The following is a 9,670-nucleotide window of genomic DNA, read 5'->3' on the forward strand; positions in this document are numbered from 1 at the left end:
CCCGCGCTTCCGAAGGCCCGAGGGGGGGGACCCACCCCGGGGGGGGGCGTCTGGCACCGGAGACTCGGTCCCTCAAACGCTGATCCTGCGCCTGCGCAGGACTGTACAGACGCCTCCAGCTGCCCTGCAGAAACCCCTGCCCGCCGCCAGGGGCCGCCGCTGCCGCCTCCCCCGCCCCGCCCCGCCCCGCCCCGCCTGCGGTCCTTCTCCCCGCTCGGCGCCGGCGCCGCGCCTCAGGGCGCCCGAGGTGGCGCCTGCGCGGAAACCGGGCAGCTGGCCAATGGCGGGCGGGCGGGCGGCGGGCCTTTTGTAAGGGCTCCTTCTGCCGCGCGGTGCCGCCGCCGCCGCCTCCCTCCCCCCCCCCCGAGCGGCGCAGTTGAACGCGGGCCGGGCTGTTTTGCCCAGGAGGCCAGATGGCGCCGCCCCGAGCGGGAACGAGGCCGCCCTTTCCCAGCAGGGCCGCCGCCGCCTGGCCGGCCTCTGGGCGGGAGGCGCCCCCGGCCTCGGCGCTGTGGCTGGCCGACCCGGTGAGCCTCCCTGCCCGACGGGGGGCTGCGGGCGGGCGGGCGGGGGGCGCCCTTGGCCTTTCGCGGGGGGGGGGAGGAGGAGGAGGAGGCGCCGCCTCTGCCCTCTGGCCGGGGCCCCGCGGGCCGGCGGTGGGACGGCTGCCCGGTCAGGGCCTCTTTCTCCCTCCCGGTAGGGCGGGGGCTCGAGTCTGGACCCCCCCCCCCGGCCAGAGTAGCGCTGCGCTCCGTGACCCGCTGCGGCCCCGGCCCGGCCCGGCCCGGCCCCTCCGGGACCGCCCGCCCGCCGCCTCTCGCGGGCTTCTTCCTTTCAGCACCGCAGCCTCTTACGGGCCTCCCCCTCCCCCTCCGCCCACCAGAAGCCCCTTTACAAGCACCGGTTTCAGACGGAGGTCCAGACACAGCTGTTGCGGTCGTTGATATGGGTTTAAGACAGTGACAAAACCGGGTGGCCCCCCTCCCCTCCCCTCCCCTTCATCTAGGCAAAGTGACTGTCCTTTGCACCTGGTCCCACTTGCCTGCCCTCCTCCCCCCCCCCCGTGTCTTGTTGAGACAAGATAGCCCTTGAAGACCACGTTGCTTAACCCCCTCCTCTCTAGGACAGACAGAGAAAAGGCTGGGTTGGGGGCAGATGATCTGGGGTGGGGACCCGTGGGCCCTTCTTCCTATAGTGTTAGCATTTCTAAGAGGGTCCTGCTGCCATGGAACTGATTTATCTAGTAGCTTCCATAGGGAGGAGAGAAGGGGAAAAAACACTCGGGGACCGTGTCTTTCCCTTGTCCCAAAGGTGCCTTGGCCTCTGTATTTGCCATTGCAATTTTTTTTCTTTTGCTTTGTCTACAGGATGAGAAGGTGTCCTGTCCATATGATAACAACCATCAGATCCCAAAGGCTTCTCTGGAAAAGCATAAGGTGTCCTGTAGGCTGAGGAAACTAGAGTATTCCAAAACAGAAGAGGTAATTTTTCTTTGCTTGTTCTTCTGGTTATTCAGATTACGAATAGGTCTCTAAAGTGATTATGGGGCTAGGGTAAGAGGGCTTCTTCAAGAAATATGCGAATGGGAAACTGGTATGAAACTAGCTATTTCAATCAGTCTTGTTTGATGGTGCAGTCATGATTTAAAGTTATTTAAAAGATGCGTATCCTGGCCTTCCAAAATTTACCTCCAATGGTGCTTACAAAGATTACCAAAAGAACTATAATATACCAATGAAAAGTGCAACCTAACAACCAGTGTAATTTGAAAACCAAGGGTTAGTGCCAACACTCATTTTCCACCAGCAGAAAGACACTTCAGTAGCGAGGATGGGAGATATTCTCCAGTTCTTCCTTCCTACTGCAGGCCTTGACATTGGGCTGTGGTGCCGGGGGGTTAGGGGGTGGGGGTGGGGGTGGGGGTAAGTTCTGTTCCAGAAGTGGAGCTTCACTTGTGATACTCTGGACCTAATCCTGAACAAGTAACAGTGCATTCCTAAGGAGAGATACTCCAGCCAAACACTCTCCTTTGGAATGCACTGAAAGTGGACTAAGAACAGATCTGTATTGATTATAATACATCAACTAATGACACATATCATTACAGCATGGCTTGATTTATCTTATTTTCTAGGCTGAAATGTATGATGCTTCTTTTTTCTATGAAAACATAAAAATACCCACTGTTCTAATGGGTGAGTATAGCTATATAATGAAATGGAAATATAAGTCTGAAGTATTAGATATTCTCACAGTCTTGAATTGTACCATGAGAGAATTCTCATCACAGAGCTACTTTAAGACAACATCTTCACGTGCAAAAACTACACTTTAGGAACTGTGTTGGGCTTCTTCTCACCAACTGTGTTGGGCTCCTCGCAAGAGGCAGACCACAGACTACTGGGTTCTGAGGAGGAGCAGGAAAGAGAGCTGCTGGAGTGGGAATCTTGGAGGCAGTTTGTCAGGGGAGTTATTGGGAGTGCAAGAAAACTGAATCACTTCTGCAATGGATCGCAGCAGCATGGCTGGTGAAGGAGCTGAGGCAGTTACATGCAAAATTACATGCATGTTCGTATTCTTACCTGAGGGTGACAACAATGTAAGTGCAGCAAGTGTAAGTTGGTAGCCCTAGTGGAGGAGCAGATACAGGGACTTGAGGCACGTTTATCTATGTGCCTTATTCCCTCATTTTATAAGGTAAGGTGTTCACGGACAGAATGCATGAAGCACTCTTGAGAGGGCAACAGGAGAAGGAGAGAAAGGTATCTCAGCAAATGGAGGAGCAACCAACATAGGAACAGGGTGCATAGAAGTAAGTAACTCACAGGAGTAGGAAAATTAGGAGACATTCTGAGCCTCTGTTGCTAAGCAATAGGTTCCAGTATTGATAGCCAAGAGGCCGGAGGCCTCCCTAACGTAAGTTCAAAACTTATTTCCAGAGTTTAGTGTCAGTTTAGAACTAAAAAGGGGTATTACATCTCTCTGCAGCCATCAGAATTCAGATTGTGCACCTTATGAAGATTCCAGAAATTAGCTGTAATTTTTAAATGTAGTGAAGAATTAACTAGCCAAGCAACCCTTCCAAACAAACGTTGAAGCTAGAACTGTGAGCAGTAAACTCTCCTCTCAATGGAAATCGTATATCATCTGTAAACATTTCTTGCCCTGACTTGGATGGCCCAGGCTAGCCTGATCTCATCAGATCTCAGAAGCTAAGCAGGGTTAGGTCTGGTTAGTACTTGGATGGGAGACCATCAAGGAATACCAGGGTCGCTATACAGAGGAAGGCAGTAGCAAACCACCTCTGTTAGTCTCTTGCCTTGAAAGCCCTACTGGGTTACCACAAGTCGACTGTGACTTGACAGCACACAAATATCTCTCAGCATGCAAAAATATCTCAAAGACACTGTCTAGCTCCTTAGCTACACCAAAAATATTGCTTCTCTGTATTTCAGACATGAAAAGCTAAAATATTTACTTGAATTATATCTCATCTCTGTATATATTGAAGGGGTTGAATGCTGCATAGGTAACACTTTCTTCTCTCTCACTGCAGATAAGATTTTACAGTCCCACATTATTAAACAAGCCGCTGCTACAGATAGTGGAAATTATTGTCCAGGTAAGTAGCCTCTAAACTTTAAGGCCTGTTGTCACAAGCTGCTGTCTTCTTGGTATTCACCACCATTTTCATGACACAGACTGGAACTGGTGTTGTGGAGGTCCCTGAGCTAACCTGGTTTCTGTCTAATCTGTTGCTTTGAGTGCAGGAGAACATTCATCTCACCAATTTCTGTATCTCCTCTCAGAGCGTTGTAGAAATATTTGCATATCTGAAGTTCAATCACTCTCTTCCATTCTTCGCTCTTACTTGTCTAGCCGAGGCAATACAGCCAGGCTAGTAACCATCCAGCATATTTTTGCTAATCCTTCATATAATATTCTTTTAAACACACAATTTTTGCATATTATAACAGTCACAACACATCTCACACTAGGGCTGTTTTTTACAGATGGAGAACCGAATCTGGGAGGCTGTGATTTGCTGAGGTACAATTTGAACCTCACAATCAGACAGGATGTGTCTGCTTAATATACCTGCCGATCATTCTTTGCAAATGTCTCACCTTCAGGCAGGTTTGATTTTTCCCTTTAACTGGGGGGAGGACAGGCTTAGGTGCAGGGGGATTTGCCAAGGGATACTTGGTAGGCGTGGAAGAGAGTAACTGTACTTCCATCCTGTTGGCTTTCCTTTGCAACCCTCCTCCCCATTTGTTACCAACAAATACAAATCTGGTGCCATATGCTTGTCAGTATGACATGTAGTCCTTTTCAGAGAGAGGATGTACAATAGAAAAGGGTTACAGAAATGATGACTGACGATTGAACCAAGCTGCATTTTGCAAGGAAAGATATAATGCCTTTGTTCTGTTAGTCGCTGCCAATCTGGACTACAGGTGGACATCAAGGAGTCAGACCCTAAGAAAAACCTATCTGCCAAGATCTGAAGAAGCTTGGTGAGGCTGAAACAGAACATGGTTGCGTTGCAAAGCTCAGTTCATCCTCCTCTTTCCTGCACATCCAGTTTTTTAGTCAAGATTGGGATGTTGGATCTCCAAACACTGATGTTCTTTGTGCCCTTCTGGCTTGTTCGTAATAATGGAGTCAGCTTTTTATGTGTCCTTTAGGTGCTTATTCTGCTCTGTTTGTTGAAGTTCCACAAAACCACAAGCGTTCCATCTGTGATCTGACTCAAGCTGATCGCCTTGCAATCTACAATTATGTCCTCACAGAAACAAAGAACCAGAGATCAAGATCCCAGCAGACAGAAAATGATAGCGATCTGTTTGTTGATTTGGCAGCAAAAGTCAACCAAGGTCTGGGAGAAAAATGGTTACAGCTGTATTTCTTTAATATGTAAGATCCAAAACTCACAAAACATGTGAAAAGAGGTTTGCCGTGTATGGGCTGGGACATTCCTTCCAAAAAATATCTTTTTTGGGTATTGGTTTTGTTTAAATGCATGATGGCATCCTTGGATTGATGATGATAATTAATCCAGCAAAAGGGCTATATTCGCCTTCCCTTTCGCATGTTTTGATTCCTACAAGGAATTATGGAGGCTTTAAGCATGATGGCGTGGACTGGCAGCAGCCTGTAGTTATTGCGTTAGTCTAGCTGCCTGTGACAACTAGAAATTGCTTCCAGGCAACCATGCTTAGCATCCCCTAAAATTGTAGCTGGGTCAGCCACAGAACTCTGCTGTGTTTCCCTGGCAAGAGGAGGAGGGAGTGGATCGCCTACCCTGATTCATTATCTGCAAGAGGACTATGATTGTAGTGTTGCTGTTTTGTAAAGTGAAACAACTGGGTTCAATGCAGTAAATACTTTTTTGCTTCAACGTCTGCTAGATGATGGTCAGAAGGGTCCGAAATCCCATCTTGAAATTCTTGCAGAGATGCGCGATTATAAAAGACGGCGTCAGTCCTACAGAGCTAAAAATGTTCACATCACAAAGAAATCCTACACAGAGGTGAGTGCCGCATTGTGTAGGACAGACCACAAAGACTTGCAGAGCTCTAAGCACTTTTTAAATAGCAAAACCTTTCTGCATTATAAGCTACTTTGAGTGGCAATATCTTGAGCTACCATAAAGATTTAACATTTTCCAGGGGAGTGTTCCCATTTGCAGTGTGGCTCATGCCGAAGGGCCCCCCCAACCCCCCCGCCCCCCCCCCCCACAAGGCTTCAGGGAGTTCCTGTCCAGCGAAGCCTCCTGCATCACTTGTAACAGATGGGTGGGAGGAGTCCGCTGCTTTACTATCGCAAAAGCAGCAAAGCCAGACTATCCGGAGGCTTAAGTCAGGAGAATCTGCAGCCTTGGGATGGAACTCTTTCAAGTATGCAGAAATGTTTGCAAATTAATTGGGGGGGGGACAGTGAGGACTCGTAATGCTCCAGAGGCATGGAATGTTGAGTACTTGAGTCAGTTAAAGGGGAAAAGGGTGACATGGTAACATTAGCCTGGTCAAGTTTCCTGAGAGGATGTATTATCCTGGGATATTTGAGAGGTGGGAGCTCCAAATGGTTCATATGAAGCTGCCTTACACTGAATCAGACTCTCGGTCCATCAAAGTCAGTATTGTCTACTCAGACCAGCAGCGGCTCTCCAGGGTCTCAGGCAGAGGTTTTTCACATCACCTCCTTTCCTTACCTCCTTAAGTACCTTTAACTGGAGATGCCGGGGATTGAACCTGGGACCTTCTGCATGGCAAGCAGATGCTCTACCACTGAGCCTCAGCCCTTCCCCTTGGCACTAGGGAGAGGTGGTTTCTGTTGGAGAAAGCTCATGAACATATGAAGCTGCCTTATACTGAACAAGACTCTTGGTCCATCAAAGTCAGTATTGTCTACTCAGACCGGCAGCGGCTCTCTAGGGTCTCAGACAGGGGTCTTTCACATCACCTCCTTGCCTAATCCCTTTAACTGAAGATGCCGGGGATTGAACTTGGGACCTTCTGCTTGCTAAGCCGATGCTCTACCACTGAGCCAAGGCCCCTACCCAAATTGACATTTCTATCCAACAAGCATGAAGCTACCTTCTACTGAATCATACCCTTGGTCCATCAAAGTCAGTATGGCCTACTCTGACCGGCAGCAGCTCTCCAGGGTCTCAGGCAGGGGTCTTTCAAAGTTCCTCTTGAGTCTTCTGTTTGTCCCAGCTATTTTAAGTGTCTATTATCTCTACCCAGGTGATTCGGGATGTAATCGGGGTTCACATGGAAGAACTTGCCACACATTGGCAGGAAGAAAACACGAACATAAAAGGTTGTGAAGATGGAAGATTGTCTTTCTTAGCAAAGCCTTCAGGAAGGTAAAAATTACCACCCCAACGCTTTCTTTCTTGCAGGTCTCCCAGCGCTCTCAGAATTGGCAGTAGCACCATTTGTGATAGGATAGTAGCCTAACACCACGTAGAGAATGCTGGCACCATTTTATAAGATACATTCCTACATTTTCATTCAGTGTATCCTACATTTTCATGTAATTGCACAAAAAAGCAACCTGAGCATCCTGCCTGGCTTGACTCTGCCTGACATGCCATCCCGCTTCTGTGGGACTGCTGTTAGCCAAGGTGGGCAAGCTCGAAGGCAGTCTAGGACAGAGTTCAGGCAGACAGAGCAGCATTCTTCACCTGGGAAAGGAAGCATGCTGTGAAGCATTTGTCTGTAGGTCTCAGAAAGGCAGGCATCCACTCTACTTCTCCGTGGAACAGTGCCCTGTTACCATATGATGTTACCATATGAAGGCATTAATAAAGTAAGCATTAGTCCAAAATGTTTATTTTTTGTTTTGTTTGTTACTGATCACCCACAAGTAGAGGAGACCAGCTACCATGTCTGAGTTGATTTGCACACATTTTAAAAATTTCTAATTGCTGGATAAAAGTTATGTTTCCCTTTCTTTAGAAAGGAAGAGCATAGGTCTGCATCGACTGATTCAAGACAATCCTGTGGAAGCTCAAAGGATGTTGATCATTCTAGACACAGGAAGGATCCCAGCAGAAGTCCAGACAAACAAACAAAAAGTCGGGAAAAAGAAAGAGACAGGGATTCCCGAAGGAAAAGAGAGAGGCATGTCACTTCATTGATTTCTGTTTCTTGGTGGAGTATTACAGTGCTTATGCCCCTGTGTTGATTAATTCTAGTTAAAAGATTCAAGGCCAGAACATGGTTGGCCTGGAAATAACAGAATGCCCTCCACAAGCAGAACTTAATCATTGGTTTAGTATTAACCCAAAGAAACAAATTCTGTTCTTTCTGAATTCTGCCTGTGTGTTCTTTTATTCAGGTACTCTACTTTTAATAGTCCTTCTGCCCAAAATCTTAGCTTTAAAACATAGCTTTCAAATAGCTTTAAAACAATTTTAGTTGCAGTGACTCAGACTGTAATGTTAAAAATGGAATTATACAAGGGGATGTGTGATAACCTCCAAGGTTAATTCTTATCATGGTATCAGTGAAAGACCAAATGTAGGGATTTGTCTTTTCAGTTCAAAACCTTCTCGAGGTATCAATAACAATACATTATTGAATGGCTAACACCTTTTGATCTTACCTGACATGCCAATGAAGCAGCAGTTGTGATTTAATGTTACCTGCCCTGATCCACTTCATTTCAGGCCCCTTTTAGGGATACTTTTGATTTGTTCAGTGCTCCTTTCCAATCAACCCATTTATTGTAATACTAATAATACAACACCATGTGATGCACGTCTATAGGTTTTTGGGGTTTTCTTTTCTTTCTTGGAGCAAAGAGGTGGTAAGAAAGGTGGAACACTTTTAATTGCAGAGTACTTTGTAAATTATTAACAGAAATAACTAATTCCAATTAAATTGATGGGTTTGAAATGGCACTGTTATATCTCCCTCCAATCTACCCACTTGCTGAAGTTTTGATAGTAAGCCTGTGGATATGAACAAATTCAGCTGCACAAATTCAGCTGTGGATGAAGACAGGTGTTAAGCCAAAAGTCCTCATGGAAAGGGGGTGAAAAGAGAGAGCCTGCCTATTGGAGGCATAAAAGTCTTACGTAATGGTGTCCTTAATTTGTTATAGGGATGAAGACAAGCATCACAGTCATAAGAGAAGAAAATAAGAAAACTTACCCTATTAGAATGAAGTAAACAATGTGGACAATAAAAGATAAGCTATCTGCTTCATCTCGAGAACATCACTTTCACCCACACCAACAGTGTTATCTGCTGTAACATCATTTAATAAACATACTGTATTACTGCAATATAGCTTGAGGTGCTGAAAGAGACTCCAGTTTAGACCTGACAGACTGATTTGATCAAAGAAATTAGCATTGTAGTTACTTTTCATGACTCCACAGATAAAACGCATCTGAAAAGATTGGCCTGATCTCTAGAAATCTATGTGAATAAATTCACCCCAGATTCCTCTTTCTCCAGCTTGCCGACTCCTGATGGCATCCTGAACCAGCTTTATTTTTGTCAATCAGAAACAACGTTAAAGCAGGCAAGAGGAGGTTTGACGATATTCTTGTGAAAGAGAAGATTTTCTGTTCTGTTCTGTGGCAGAAACTCAGTTTTGAGTATTAGCTAGCTACCTAAAGTAGTTGACAGGGTATGCACATGTAGGCACTAAAGGATAGAAATTATACAGCTTGAACTTCCATTTGTGTAGACTGATTGAACTCTGTGTTTTTACTTTAATTCCTATTTGTATATGTTGGGGAGCCCCCTCCAGACCCCATATCTCCGGACCCCCTGACCCAATCTTCACCAAACTTGGGGGTTCTTGCCAGGAGGGTCCCCTCAAGCCACCCTGAAAGTTTGGGACCTCTGCCTGCAAAAATGCCCCCCAGGAGCTGTTCAGAAAAACTCCAACATGCAAAAAAACCCACCTCCATGCAACCCAATCTTGGGGGGGGGGGGAGAGGGGAGGTTAATTAGATTGACCTAGTTCTCAGGCTAGGTGTGAAAAGAAAAGGAAGTCAATGTTAGGTTTTTTCCCACGGCTCTGGGGGGCATCTTTGGGGGTAGAGGTCCCAAACTTCCAGGGTGGCTTGGAGGGACCCTCCTTGCAAGAACCCCCAAGTTTGGTGAGGATTGGGTCAGGGTCTGGAAATATATTTGCATTG

At 46.8% G+C, this 9,670-nt stretch overlaps 1 protein-coding gene across 1 annotated transcript; it reads left to right on the forward strand.

Annotated features, from left to right (window-relative positions):
- Positions 1 to 413: 413 nt before the first annotated feature.
- SNRNP48 (small nuclear ribonucleoprotein U11/U12 subunit 48) lies at positions 414 to 8,659 on the forward strand. Its single transcript, XM_056862929.1, has 9 exons — positions 414 to 527; positions 1,368 to 1,481; positions 2,135 to 2,195; positions 3,557 to 3,622; positions 4,689 to 4,877; positions 5,412 to 5,533; positions 6,753 to 6,874; positions 7,485 to 7,634; positions 8,620 to 8,659. Exons 1-9 carry the CDS (start codon positions 414 to 416, stop codon positions 8,657 to 8,659), a joined length of 978 nt encoding a protein of 325 aa, XP_056718907.1.
- The last annotated feature ends 1,011 nt before the right edge of the window (positions 8,660 to 9,670 follow it).

The sequence above is a fragment of the Euleptes europaea genome, chromosome 17, assembly GCF_029931775.1.
Source record: "Euleptes europaea isolate rEulEur1 chromosome 17, rEulEur1.hap1, whole genome shotgun sequence".
Taxonomy (NCBI): domain Eukaryota; kingdom Metazoa; phylum Chordata; class Lepidosauria; order Squamata; family Sphaerodactylidae; genus Euleptes; species Euleptes europaea.